The sequence below is a fragment of the Physeter macrocephalus genome, chromosome 12 (genome assembly GCF_002837175.3).
Source record: "Physeter macrocephalus isolate SW-GA chromosome 12, ASM283717v5, whole genome shotgun sequence".
Lineage (NCBI taxonomy): Eukaryota > Metazoa > Chordata > Mammalia > Artiodactyla > Physeteridae > Physeter > Physeter macrocephalus.
In genome coordinates this window covers 86,016,398-86,031,079 of record NC_041225.1, presented here as the reverse complement: position 1 = coordinate 86,031,079, position 14,682 = coordinate 86,016,398, and the positions used below count along the sequence as shown (strand labels likewise).

The 14,682-nt window shown below is 57.0% G+C and overlaps 1 protein-coding gene across 23 annotated transcripts in view; it reads right to left on the bottom strand.

Moving 5' to 3' along the window:
• DYSF (dysferlin) overlaps positions 1 to 14,682 on the bottom strand; it is a 231,639-nt gene that overhangs the window by 85,937 nt on the left and 131,020 nt on the right. For all 23 annotated transcript variants that reach the window (XM_007111158.4, XM_007111166.4, XM_007111168.4 and 20 more), the window contains 5 exons: positions 12,872 to 12,965; positions 12,307 to 12,384; positions 3,943 to 4,124; positions 1,288 to 1,428; positions 446 to 475 (listed from right to left, as the gene is read on the bottom strand). In XM_007111158.4, coding sequence (XP_007111220.2) covers positions 446 to 475; positions 1,288 to 1,428; positions 3,943 to 4,124; positions 12,307 to 12,384; positions 12,872 to 12,965 — 525 coding nt within the window. The remainder of the gene's footprint in view (positions 1 to 445; positions 476 to 1,287; positions 1,429 to 3,942; positions 4,125 to 12,306; positions 12,385 to 12,871; positions 12,966 to 14,682) is intronic.

The window sequence follows — 14,682 nt, the reverse complement described above, 5'->3', positions numbered from 1 at the left end:
GCTCAGCGGCCATGGCTCACGGGCCCAGCCGCTCCGCGGCATGTGGGATCTTCCCGGACCGGGGCATGAACCCGCGTCCCCTGCATCGGCAGGCGGACTCTCAACCACTGCACCACCAGGGAAGCCCAACACTGCTGATTTTTAAAGCTGCCCAAGGGATTCCAACATGCAGCCCAGCTAAGAGCCACTGGGCTGGATGACCATGAGGTCCCTTCCATCTGAGTCTGTGATTCTTGGACTTCTCAGGGGAGAAGGGCAGGAAAGCCAGAGCTGGGTAGGGACCCCAGCCCCTACCCACCCTGCCCCTGTGGCCCCAACCGAGCCTTGCTTGGCTTGAAGGCAGGATGGTGGTGGTGTATGCCTGCTCCCCTTCCTAGCCTGGGAGGGGGCTGCAAACACCGGGAGGGGGCAAGTTTGAAGAAGCAAAGGTAAGAGCAAGACTTACCTCAAAACCAGGAATATGGTGGATGGCCGGCTAGGGTGAAGAAAAAGAGCTTTGGTTAGGTGCCTGTCACCCAAGGCCCCACCACCTTTCTGCCCTGGCCAGGCAAACAGATCTCCAACCACAAAGTGACACTCATGGAATATGTCTGTGATCAGACAGTCCAGGGATTTGCAGACTCTTCCTTGGCGGACTAGGGACTCCTGGGAGGTGCCTGGTAAGCGAGTGCAGGGGAAGCTAGGTTGGCAGTATGCCGTGTCCCCTCCAGACACTTCAGCCAGAGTAGCCTCACTTCTAGCCGGCTTACATATTAGGGTTCACATCACACTAAGAGCAAGTTTGAAGATGTGGCTCTAATCCAAACCCCCTATTTTACAGCAGGGAATTGGCTGGCTGAGGCTATGGCAGAGCCAACACTGCAACAGGGGTCCTGCCCTCACCTGTCCCTGGAGTCCCCTGCCCCGGACAGTTAAGCACCCTAGCCAGATCACAGAGGTCCCCCTTCCAGAAACCACGTCAGGATATAACCCAGAGAAAAATACATCCAATGGCCAGAGGACTCAGACATAGTAACACAGTTCAGATTTCAGCTTTCTGCCCCCGTGTTAGATTTTGTCCTGATTTTGGGGCTCAGGAAAGATGGGCAAAACCGGTTCCAGCAGGAGGCCTAACATCCAGAGGTGGCCCTTCAGTGCTCTCCACTAAGTGCAGGCCCTTGGTGGGGGAAGAAGAATGTATCTAAGCCCCCTCCCCTCTATCAGACCATCCCCTGCCTGGGCCCACACTCTCCACCACCAGGAGCTCCCCTGCCGGGCCTCCTGGATCTGGATGTGGAGCAGCCTCACCTTCTCTCTCTGGATGAGCTCAAAAGAGGCCAGCAGCTCACCCGCCGGCTGGTTGCCCCTAGTCAGTGGGAACCAGGCCAGCCGGGGCATCCGTTCCAGACTCGGCTGACAGATGCAGCGTCCCATAAACTCATCTGCACCCTAGACCGAGCATAGAGAAAGAAGTGTCAGCGTCACCCAGCCCAGGGTTCTGGCGGCCTCAGAGCAGTCACCAGCCCTACATCTGGCCTCCCGAACTCGGAAGGGCCTCAGAAGTCAGGGCAGTCCCTGGTGCAGACGGTGAGCTCTGCTTCCCTTAGGGGGATGCAAGGGCAGCATGAGAGTGGCCTCCTGCCACTGTTGTTAATGCTGAATCCCCATCATGGTCCAGAAGTCCCTTTGTATGTCCAGCTAGCGTTCACCTTGCTTTAATTTAATCAAGCTCTAAGCCCATTGGAGACGAGAGTGACAGCCTCCTAGCATTTCTTTAATGCCCTCAGCAGGAGAGGTGTTTGACATTTCCCAGGAATTTGTATCTCCTGTTCATTTCACCTTCAAATCCCCCGTCTCCACATGGGGAGACTGTGATCATGCTCATCAAATTAAATGAGTCTTGTTAAAATGATGTTTTCTCCTTATCATTCCTTTACTCATGAGCCTTCCATGGCTCCCCACTGCCTAGAGGACAGAGTGACCTTGCTGACCGGTGAACTCCGACCTTGTGGTTAGCTTCCCCAAGGGCAGGGGCCGCAGACAGAACCTGGGTCTCAGCCAGATGATGCCACAGCTGTCACAAGCCTTGGTGGCTCGCCCAAGGCACTCATCTGGAGAAACCCAGGCCAGGACTGGGAGGCATCCCTACCTGCAGTCACGTCACCGCTGGGGCCATTGCCAAGAGCCATTCTGGAGTGGCCACCAGCTTCTGCATAAATGCCCACACCAGCGGGTGACAGTCCAGCACAGACCACTCAGAGTGGTCACCAGCCACAGCACTGGGAGGGGTCCTGGAGGCTCCTCTGGGCCCAGTGTTCCCCTCTAGTCGCCGGGTCACGGAGACGCTCGGGGAGGGGAGTCTTCACAGAGCCCAGGCAGCCAGGACAACACGAGCTCAGGGCAACGGATATTTGCCAGCAGGTACAGCCCCGTTTGACTATGTTATCAATGACACAGCTCTGCTGTCCCCCAGGACCCTGGGGGCCACCCACCCAGAAGAGGCCATGGCTTTCTCCCCCGGGATCCCTCCCGGGCACTGGCCCGAAGGGGATAGAGTACCATTTGTGAAAGAGGAGGTGAGGTGCCATTGGGAGAGAGAGGCTGTGTCCTGCCGGCCTCCCGCCCGCCCTGCACCAGCACTCGCACCTGCTTCCGCAAAGTCCCCTGGCCCCGGCACCCTCCAGGTCCTGCCACCTCCCGCCTCCTCCTGCCCCAAAAGCTCCAAGTCCTGAGCTCTTCCCCCCAAAATCCCCAAAAGACCCTTCCTCCAGCTGCTCGGCCCCCACGGAGCCAGCTTTTCCTTCTAAGGGCAGAGCTTACAGGTCAGCCTCCCCAGCCCAGGCCCGCATTGCCCACTGCCAGCCAGTGGGGCACCCTAATCAGCCTCACCTTCCCCCAACCCCTGGTCACCACACCCTCCCTTCCAGTCATGGCAACTCTTTCTGGAAGCATCTGTGAAGCCCCATCCCCTCCCTTTTCATCTACGGACACCCCCAACCCAGGCAGGGCCTCTTGGCCACACACCCCTCGGCCGACACAGTCTCTCTCTTCCAACAGCATCCCACCCCTCCTCTGTAAAATGTCGCCCTGACCCCGCCACGCGCCCCGCTCCCCTGGCCTCGTACTCCTTGCTCCTCCTTCCCCGTCTGCCTTCCCTGCTCTTCCACCTCCCACCGGCCCCCGTGCTGTGCTAACACCCCTGCCTCATCCCAAAACCCCAATCTCACATTTCCATCAGGGCCTGGGTCTTCCCACAGCCCCTCACATCCCAGCCCACAGCCCTCTCCCTCCTGGGAACCTTTCAGAGCTGCGCTGTCCAATACCGGAGCCACCAGCCGCCTGTGGCTACTAAAAGTTTAATGGATTAAAACTAAAACACAATGAAAATGCGGTTTCTCAGCACACACGGCAAGTGGCCCTCATTTGGGGGGCACGACCACAGAGCCTTCCCGCCAGCACAAGAGGTTCTGTGCGACAGCCCTGCAGAGAGGGCCCCACCTGTGCCTCCCACTGGCTCCCTGGCGGAGTCCCTGCCCGGTGGTCTCTGAGCCCCGGCTCCCACCTAGCCGGGGAACCCCACTTGAGGGGCCACCCAGCCCAGCACAAGTGCTTGATAACCATGTGTGGAGTCAAAGCAGCCCTCTGATGGGGAGAAGGGACCGACCTAGGATCTTATAAGCAATTTAGAGACAGAGAAAACCCAGGCTCCTGACCCACAGCCAAGCACCCTTGCCAGATCTGTACCCTCTCTCTGCCGTGGGCACAGCACACATGTTGGCAATTTATTTTTAATTACTCTAAAACAGTTTTCACCACTGCCTGTGGGGTTGGGGGAGAGGCCATCAGCCCCAGCCTTGGGGAACTCCCATCTCGTTGGGGACCTATCCCTCACAGCAGCATCTGCCCTGGGCCCTGGAGAGGGTGGGCAGTGAGGGTTCGGGGGAGGAAGGTGGGCAGACTCACATAGGTGTCGTGGTCGTACAGCTCCACCACGATGCTGGCCGGCTGCTCGGCGATGCTGGCCAGCTCACCGAAGATCTCGATCTCGTAGAAGATGAGTGTCTGGTCCCAGGTGGGGTTCAGGGTGTTCTTCACCACCACCGTCTTCTGGCTCTGGTGCAGGAAGGAGACGATTGCATAGGGATCTGTGTGGGCCGGGCACAGAGAAGGGAGACGGGACACAACAGAGACCGTGAGAGTCGCCCGTTCAGGAGTCATGCAGCCACAAAGCTGGAGCAGAGCTGTGGCTGCCACTCAGGAGCACCGACGTCCAGGCTGGAGCCCTATCCTGGGGGTACCCCCCCACCCCCATCCTCCGTGAGGCCAGCCGGTGGCCACCATGGGGAGATGGGACCGAGGTCCCGGAGAGTGCGCGCAGAGATCCAGAGAGCTTCCCTTCTGGGCTCTTTCCTGGGCTGGTTGCTGGAGGCAAGATGAATAGATTGTGCGTTCATTTTCATTCATTCATTCATTCATCCAACAAGCACTTACTGACTGAGTGCGTTGTGCGTGACAGGCCGGGGGCTAGGTGCTAGGGGCTGAGGATACATTTGGAGCAAAACGGTAATCTATACAAACAAGCATAAAATTACAATTTTGATCATGCTTTGAAGAACACCTATGAGGTGCAGTGGCGTGTGAGAGAGGGATCTGGCATGGCTGAGTCTGCATTTCAGCAAGCTCACTCTGGCTGCCACCTGGAGAAGAGACTGGAGGGGGCAGAAGTGGGTGCAGGGAGACCAGTTATGAAACTACTGCAAGGGTTCAGGCAGGGAGGGTGGTGGCTTAGATGGGTGGGGGCACTAGAGAGAAGCAAATGGATTCAAGGGCTATTGAGCGGTGGGGGGCGTGAGGGGAGCCCTAAGATCCCTGCAGCTCCCTGATGCCCCCAAACTACTTTCCAGCCTATCGGCCCCAGCCATGCTAGCCTGGGACCCACCCAGGAAGCCTTCCCTCTGCCTGGTCCCAAAGCATCACTAGAGAAGATTCTAGGGCAGTGGTTCTCAAATGTGAGCATGCAGCAGAATCGTCTGGAAGGCTGGCAGAGACTGCTGGGTCCCACCCTCAGAGACTCCTTCATCGGGTCTGGGATGGGGCCTGAGAATGGACATTTCTAACAAGTTCCCACGTGTTGCTGATGCTGCCTTTCAGGACCTACACTTGGAAACCAATGCCAGAGAAGGTCCCATGGGACTGAGTGCATGTAATTTGGGACAGGAGCAAAGGGCTTGGACGAGGGGGCTCCTCCAACTTCTCTCATTAGGGGGCAGGGTCCAGTTTGCTGCCATTTTGTAAGACTCGACGTGCCGGATGCTGAGGGCATGTGGACAGGGAAGTCTGGGGGTGCAGGACGCTGGCAGCTGGATGCTAGATGTCTGGCAGGGCTTAGCCCAAATGCTCTATCACATGCCCTATACCCTTGGCAGCGTCTCCATCCTGTAGCACCTTGCATCCTCTGCACCCTCCAGGGCAGCCCCCACGTGACTCAAGAGGGCCTCAGCGCCAGACATCTAGAGCCGGGGCGTCCAACTGCAGTCCTGGGGCTCAGATGGAGAGATAGCTCTTCCCCACAGAGGGGAAGGGAGCGGGCCAGTCTCTCCCCGGCCCGTCTCTCCCTGGCCATCAAGAGTCCAAGTGGCATGCCACAGCCACTGCACAGGAGGTGGCAGAGAGTGACTATCGAAGAGGTGGGAAAGCTGGGGTGGGCAACAGGAGGACTTTCATCAGGGGATGGGGTGGGGGACAGGGTCCAGGATTCTGGCTATTGCTCAAAGGGCTTGTTTTAAGGTCGAGGTGGTGGGGGGCGCGGAATCCACGTTAGGAAACAGAAGCTACGGGCACTCACTGGCCGAACAATGCTGGGTTTGCCTAACAGGAGGCAGCCACCAGGCTAGGACCAGCGCGCCAGCCTTCAGGCACAAAAACAAACTGGGGTCAATCCGGGAGGGCTTCCTGTAGGAAATCGGTTTTGAACCTGATTCTAGAGGTAGAAGAGGGCAATGGGAGGCCCTTGGCAGAAGAAGGGGCAGGGGAGACATGCCCACCACATCTTGCCACGCCCACCTGGTGGGAGCCTCCCTGGCATGCGGCTCTCCTTTCCCATGCACCAGCCTGGCAGGGCTGGCCCAAGCCGTTCCCTTCCTGGCCCTGGCAGGGCCCAGCGGCGTCTGTGCATTTAATGAAACCGTCTGGCTGTGATACCATCAGCTCCAAGCTCGGCAGAGAACCTCTCCCCGGTTCCAGTAAGAAAAAGAGGGCGCGTTCCGATAAATAAAACCATATTCGAGAGCCAGCGAAAAAGCCCCTTTTGTTCCCGCCCCCTGTGCTTCCCAAGGCTTTATTTTTATAAGCGCGCGGGCCCCAGACCGACCGCGTTTACACAAAGATCACAATTGCACATTGTGACGGCCATGCACGCTGTATTGGTGTTGGCAGCGCCCCCCACGCTGGCCCCCGAGCAGGCGACTCCTTCCAGCAGCCCCATCAGCACAGGCAATGAGCTCAGCATTGGGGGGAAGGGAGGGGGTGGCTTTCAAACAAAAATCACCCAGACCCACACGCTGGCCCCACCCGCCCGGGGCGGGGGGGAAAACACACAACAAAGGCATTGTAAGGAGCAGGCCTGGAGGGCTGGGGCCTCAGACACTGGGCTACTGTGTGCTGGGGCCTGGCCTCTCCCCACACAAGGCCCAGCCCCTCAAAAAAAGAGAAACAAGGGGGGGGTGGGGTGTTGCTGAAGCAAGGTGGTCAGATGAAGGGGAGCCAGACGGACGCACAGACACAAGCCTCTTCCAGGAAAGCCAGGAGGATGGAGAGGCAGATCCTAAGGAGAAGTGGAGGGGAGGGGAGAGGCCAGCTCTTCCCAGAGCCACTCCGGTAGGGGAGGGCCAGCATCAGCCCTCCCGCCTCACCTGCCAAGCCACACCGAGCAGCCCCGGCGCTGAAGCTGGATTGGAGCTCTGTGAGGACCACAGGCTGCCCTGGGAGCTCCAGCCAAGAACACACAAGGGTTCTATTGGACTCCATCACCACAGGAGGCCCCAGGCAGGTGACTGCTGGACCTGCAGCCCTGTGCCTGATCTCTGCTGTTCAGACCTCCCCGGAGCTCCAAGGAGGACCCTTCTGCAGTCACAATACACTAAGCTTCCCTCATGGGCCCTCCCTCCAACTGCTCAGACCACAGGGCAGGTGTCATCATACCCCTTGTCAGAAGAGGGAGCTTTGCCCCAGAAAGACGACGTCACTAGCCCCTACTCACAGGTGCCTGGGACCAGACTCCCTGACTCCTAGTCAGCGCTCCTCCTACCCGCCACGAGCACGGGAAAAGGGCCCTTGACGGGGCGGAGTAGACTGCCAGTAATCAAGGCAATGCGAACAAACACTGCAATACAGCAGTATTTTTCCTATAAAATTAAGAAAAATTGTTCAGATTTATAAAACCCAGTGTTGGCAAATATTTGACGAAATAGGTACTCTCCTTTATTGCCGAAAGCAATTCAGCAACCCTTTAGAAAAGCAAGCAGGCAGTATGCCCTGAAAAACATAAAACTGTTTACACCCTGTTTCCCAGATTTCTGGGAATCATCCAAATTAACCAAAAAGCTATATGAACAAAGATGTTCACTCCAGCATAATCTGCAAACCGTCTTTCGTCCAACATACAGTTTATTGACTGACCCGCATATGGTAGGTAAGCACAGTGCTCTGGATATGAAGGTGTACGAGACACAGTCCGGGCTCTTAAGATCATGACTGCTGCTTGGAAGTGGTAACTAAACATCAGTTACAATACAAAGTGATGTGCAGCTTCACAGCGGAGTGTTCAAGGCGCTAGGGGTTGGGGGTACGCCCTGGAGTCTGGTGGCGTCAAGTCAGTACCCCCAAAGGCGGTCTCCTACCCCGAGTCTCAAGAATAAGGAGGTAACCAAGGTGGACCAAAGAGAAGGGGGCGGCCAGGCACCCAGCACAGCACTGGCAAAAGCACCAAAGAGCACTCAGGGAACAGCAAGTCTGTCTGAGGGGAGGAAGGGAGCACCCGGGGCCCCAGGGAGGAGGACGCAGGCGGGCAGATCGCAAATGGTCCTGGATTCGTGCTGAGTGAGTTGGACTGAATCCTGTTCATCAGTGTTCCCCAAAATGTGTTCTTCGCAAGGCGAGTTCTCGGGGGAATGAAGGAACGCTTAAACACGTTCAACAGGCTCCTTTCCTGCAGCCACCCCAGCCTTCAATGCCACCATGATTTGTAAATCGCTAAGTGTGCAGTGTTTCCCAGTCTCTCTCGCTCAGGAACCCTTTTTTTTTTTTTTAACATCTTTATTGGAGTATAATCGCTTTACAATGGTGTTAGTTTCTGCTTTACAACAAAGTGAATCAGCTATACATACACATATATCTCCATCTCTTCCCTCTTGTGTCTCCCTCCCTCCCATCCTCCCTATCCCACCCCTCTAGGTGGTCGCAAAGCACAGAGCTGATCTCCCCGTGCTATGCGGCTGCTTCCCACTAGCTATCGGTTTTACATTTGGTGGTGTATATATGTCCATGCCACTCTCTCACTTTGTCACAGCTGGAGCATTTCACAAGCCTCCAGCACACCTTGGAAAATAGCTTCTTAAGCTCATCGGGAGAATTCCCCCAGCCAGAGCCAAACTTAACAGAAAGCTGTGCTTCAGAAGAGGGGGTGGGCTGTGACTGGAGTCCAGACAGAGGAAGCCCACAAGCAAGGGCTCCCCAGCCCCACCCAAGCCAGAGTCTGGATCTGGGGGAGACGAAAGCACTGGTCCCCACAGAGGTGACTTCAGCTGTGGGGCACCCATGGTTCACCAGACCTCACTGTGGCCTGGCCTGGCAGCAACGCCCCTCAGGACCACCCAACTAGCACACAGCTTTGACCTCCCTGGAACCATGAGGCCGGCAAAGAGGGCACAGGACCTTCTGCTTTCTTGGCAGACACTCTACCCCCATAAGTGAATAACTTGGCATCTGATCTACTAGCCTTCTCTCATCTTCTTCGTTAACCAAGTGGGGCCCCTGAGCCCACTGACCCATGAGACTCTCAAGGAGGAGATTCTGGGTGCCTCAAGCTAAGGGCCATGCCCTGGAATGTGAGCTGCCCAAGGGTCCTCCCTCCTGGCGGCAGCTTTGTAAGCAGAGCTTATGGCTCCCTCAAACCACACCGGTGGTCGCCGGCTGGGGGACGAGGCAAAGCAGAATTCCCTGGAGTATAACAGGGCAAAGGAGACAGCGCACTCCCCGATCCCCTTTGAGAAATATCAGTCTACAGGGAAGAGCAACTCAGCTCTGACCGCTGTTCAGAGCCACAATGCTGCCCAGTGGGTACGGCATTGAGGACCAGTGATTTCTAAGTCCTCTGGAGTCCTATCTTTTCTGTTCAAAGTAGATCCAGTTTGTACTCCAGATGCTCACCCAGCAGTGGCAACCCTATCCCAATGGAAGAGAAGTCATTTGAATTAAGCATCATTTCACATTTTTTATACCTAATCACTATGCTGGCCACACACACTCATAAGCACACAAGCACAGGCCACACTCGCCCTTCCAGTGGTCCAGAGAATTGATGCTGGCCCTCCACTCGAACCCCACCCAAGGCAAAATCCTCAGGCAGCCTGGATGGCAGTGTCTCCACAAGCCTCCCTCCCCGACCGAGTTCAGTGTTATTCAACAAGTGTTTCCTGGACAATTCCTCTGTGTCCCCCACACCTTCAGCCAAGGAGAAGAAATAGACAGAGCACTGGCCTTGTGGCAGCCCCAAGGCCCACCACACAAGGGACTATAGCAGAGGGCACAGCACAGGGTCATGGGAGCCTCGCTGGGGAAAAGCCCAGGGCAGCAAGGTCAGAGCGCTTCCCAAGGAGAGCCCTCTCAGCTGCAGACGCCAGCAAGCAGGCTGGAAGATGACACCAGCGACAGACTCTGTGCCGGACCCTCCCCAGACCCCAGACATTCCTGATTCACACAGGAGTTTCCTCTGAGAAATGCCAGCCAGTGGCCATGCACAGCCTCCAGCCACCCCAGGGTCAGTTCCAGGGGAGAAACTGCTTTGGTTTAGGGTTTGGGAGTGAAAATAAACACACTGGGTTTTATAGTTTCACCCGTGTTGGCTGCTGTTTTCCTTTCCAGCAGCCGCTCAATCAGGCCTTTCATTCAGAAGCCAGCGGCCTCTGAGGAAGCCCTGGGCAGTGCCCTCAAAGCTCAAGGGATGTTTATTTGCGGGAGGGGGTGGAGCTAGGATGGAAAGTGTGACGTCTCCTGCGGCCCGCTACCAGGCTGACCCTGCCTGCAGTCCCCAGGGGTGCGGGTCCCCGGGAGGAGCTCTCTCCCTGCAGGGTCCACCCCCAGCCCGGCCAGTGGAGGACAAGGGGCCCTCGACCTGCACCCCACTTACCCAGCCCCCACACACAAACCTGCCGCCCGCACCCCGCCTCTCACACCCTCCCCTGAAGGAAGAGGAAGCAAGACTGTGAATTAGGTCACTTCTCTTCTCCTTGGGGTAGGTGCTGATTGTCAGAAAGCATCCTGGCCAAGGTTCCCAGGAAGTTGCAGCTGCAGAGATCTCCCCCGCACTCCCACAACCCACCCCCCCGGCCCGCCACCACCTGCCGATCCCCATGCGCTTCTTGCTCCATCCACCCTGAGCCTGGCTGCGTGGAGCTAGAGAAAAGGTCACTGAGAGGAGAGGAACACGAGGAAGCACAGCTGCTGGGGAGGAACCAAAGTGGTCCCCAGGTCGGGGAGGAGCAGGGTCCAGAAAGGAGGACGGGTGCCTGGCAGTGAGCTGAGTGCCATTCTGTGAACAGGAGGTCACTCTCATAGAAGAACTCAGATCTACTCAAGTAAGTAGCAAGCACTTGGAGTGGGGTACATCACTTGTCAGCTGTTTTAACTCAAGCAATTTAGTTTCTTCATCTGTAAAATGGGGATGTTAAATGCCTGCTTCATAGGAGAGTTGTAAGGGGTACATGAAAAAACGTCAGCAAAGCGCCTAGGCTCATAGTGAGCACTTAGTAAGTGCTAGTTCTTTAGATATCTTAGTAAGTGTTAGTTCTTTAGAACCTGCTGCAGGTTCAAGGGTAAGTCAAGGTCCCTTCCTGGAGGAGCTCAGAGTCATGGTGGGAAGAATATGACAGAGGTAGATGGCAATTGATCTATGCAGTGGGTAAGGACTCTGAGAGAGGTGCTGGTGAGGTCCTGGCCAGGTGCTGAGGAAGCAACAACCAGCTCAGCTTGGGGAAGAGTCAGAGGGTATCTGGGCTGGGTCTTGAAGGATGAGTAGGAGTTCACTGGATTAAAAATAGGGAGGGAAGGCATTCTAGGCACTGAGCACAAAGGCCAGAAATGTGGAAGAACTAGACAAACGTTGACAAAAGTTGGTGCAGCCAGAGCTAGCAGATAGAGGGGAATTAGGGAAAGATGAAACTGGTGAGGTCCAAAGGGGTCAGATCACGAAGGAGTTGTCTGCCAGGCTAAAGAGTCGGGGATTTATCTGTTAGTGTCTATGTCTGAAATCAGGGGAGTGACATGACCAGCTGTGTCTGGGGTTGTGTGGAAGGTCACAGGGAGGCCAGGAGGTGACTGGAGCATTCAGATAAAAGGGGCAAGGCCAGTGTCAGACGGCAGCCACGATGCGGAATAGGAGGGAACAATCTCCGAGACAGATTCAGGAGCCAGAACCAACAGAACTGGGCACCTGACTGTTACCAACCTGATGGGTAGTAGAAGCGCATTGATGTGATACTAGGACCAAGGTGGGAAGTAAAGGGGGGCCTGGATCTGGGGGAGGGGTCCCGAGGAGTTCAGCTTGGACAAGACGAACTGAGGTGCCTCTGAGGCTTCTGGGGGAGACATCGAAAATATGGCTGGACATAAAGGAACTAAAGACCTGGAAGCTTCCCCAACAGGAAGTGGCTACTGGGCTGCCTGGGGCACCCCAGTGCCCAGAGAAAAGAACACACACAGAACTCTCGGAAACATCAGGCTTAGAGGGCAGTAGCTCAGTAGGAGCAGGTGGAAAAGCAGGAAGCTGCAGGAGACCAGGAGAGAGGGGTGTCCCAGGGGCCAAGGCCAGAGGGGCTTTCAGGAGGAGGGGATGGTCAGTAAAACCAAAACCTGCAGAGGGGTCAAGCAGGCCACCTGACAACCAGGAGGACACTGTGACCCGACAGCAGCCCTCACGTCCACAAACCCAACATACACAGCGCCCCCCAACCCACCATAGGAGAAGCCTGGGCCATGTTCCCTGTGGTCTGAAGGCCCGACGACTCTGTTCCCAGCTCTCAGTCCCTGGTCCCTGGCTCTCCTCCCACCTACCAGAAAAGGAGTCTTTGTCCATCGCAGGCAGATCCCGGGCCTGGTACATGTAGCAGCGTAGATGGTAGCGGTTCCCGTCTGCACCGAGGAGGAAACAGATGCCAAGTGAGGGGTTGGGGGTGACCAAGATCTGGGGCTAGAGGGGAGGACAGAGGGTGTCCCTAGAAGGGGCAGCGGACAGAGGGGCTGGATGGTAGAAACGACACGTGTACGCTATGCTGGAGTTAGCTGCTCTCAAGATCAGGAGAGCAGACCACAGCCCAAAGGTGGACCCCCAAGTGATGTGTCCTTGGGCCTGGTGACAACTGGGGAGGTGGCAGAGGAGGGGAAACGAGTGGAGGGGTCACAGATGATGGGGGCAGTGAGAATGCACAGAGCCTTGAATGCTGGATTTCAGGCTTAGAGTTCACACACACCAAGAGACACTGACCCACTAACAAAACACCCAGACTCAGTCCTCCTCAGCCCCCACGTATACACCTGACCACGTAACCCACACAAACAGGAACGTCAGGCTACACACTCATCCACGTCACCCCGGTAGACACCTCCAAACGTCACTTACAGTCAAAGATGCAGGAAATCGTGGGTGTGTTCACGCCAAAGCTCAAGGTGGAGACAGACTTGGAATCTTCACTCCTGTCGTCCACCACGCCGCCCTGGAGATGGAGAGATGGTCACCGCAGACTCTGACCCCAGAGCCTGGGGGTGGCAGGGAGACTGGTTCGGAGAGTCAGGTCCCCAGGGTCCTTTAGACAAGGCTCCTCGCCTGCTCAAAGCTCTGATTTCACTCCCGGGCAGCGCCTCCCCAGACCCCAGTTTTAAGTCCACAGGGAAATTCTCCCTCTCCAGTGGAGACCAGACAAGCCAGAATGGGATTTTGAGTTGTTCCAGCCTAAGAGGTTAGAGTTTGATAGAAGGAAGGACTCGAAGGGGCTCTCTGAGAGGGAATCCAGTGGGGATCTGCCCAGGCTGATGAGTTAAGGGGAGCCCAAGTCTGGAGGGCCCTGTCTAGCATCTCTGTCCACCCAAGACATGTCTGGACACGGTGCTGGTGCCAGGGACACACAGGCACTTAGCTGGGTCCCCAGCTCTGGGGAGAAGCTGCACTGCATCTTCCACTGTCTCTCATCAGCTCCCACTGTGCTGACGGTCAGAGGAGGCCTCAGCCTGAGGACAGGGAACAGGAGCAGAGGCACGGTGGGTCTACACTCGGCCTCAGAAGCTGTGTGTAAACCTTGCCCTTGTTAGCGCTGGGCTCTAACCACTGGGCCATAAACCAGCCTCCTTGGACCAGATGCCCACCTCCTTGGTGCACTGCTTCCCTCCACCACCACCTCTGCCACACCGCAGCCCCTCATCAGGGACGAGCCCCATGAGCCCCAGCGGGGATCAAGGCCCCTACAAAAATTGAAAATGTGCCAGTCACACGGCAGCCCGTCCTTCCAGACCTGGCTTTCTGTGATATCAGCTCCACCAGCCTCCCACGGCAGAAGCCCAACAGAGGGACTGCCCGCTTCCTCTGCAAGCCCTCCCCGCCCCCCCACACTGTCACCTGCCCCAGTCCCTCACCAGTCCCTCTTGCCAACACACAAGCATGCACAGCCTTGAAAGAAAACCCCGGCCTCCCCTCCCGTGGCATTTTCACCCCGCCCAGGCCCACCCAGAGCAGCCACTTCCCAAGGCCACCCTGCCCTCCACCTGGCAGCAGCCATTTCCCAGGAGTCTCCACCTCTCCCCAGGCCCTGAAGCTACATCATCGCTCCACCCCCCTAGATGTACGGCCACCTAGGTGCTCCTCCTCTCCAAACCATGCCCACCGTCAGGGCCTAGCCCCAGACCTCCAGTCCAAGAAGCCTCCCTGGGTGCCCCATCCACTGGCTTCCGATCCGCCCGCACCCAGGACCAGAACCAGCTGCATTACCCACACTCAGCACTCGGCTCCCGGCCTGAAGCCCTCCATGGCTCTCGCCACCTGAAGGGTCCTGGTCAGACCCCCAGTGACCTGCTCCACCTTCCCCCTCCAACACCAGGGCTTACTTCCCCTAAACCCAGTTGGGCAGGCCAAGCTCCCCAAAGCTGGCCCAGACATGCGCCTGCTGCCAACGCAAGCGCCTACTGTTCCCTGCCAAGAGTGCTGGTCCTCCCCGACTCAGCTCATCTTAGGGCACCCAGGGAAGGCCTGCCCTAGTCACTCTGGGTCAACAAGGAAATGTGACCTTAAGGTAGGCAGAGTCATCCTCTGCTCCATCCCACAAAAGGGCCCATAAAACATATATGGGGGTTGGGGGGCTTCCCTGGTGGCGCAGTGGTTGAGAGTCCACCTGCCGATGCAGGGGACACGGGTTCATGCCCCAGTCCACACACACACACACA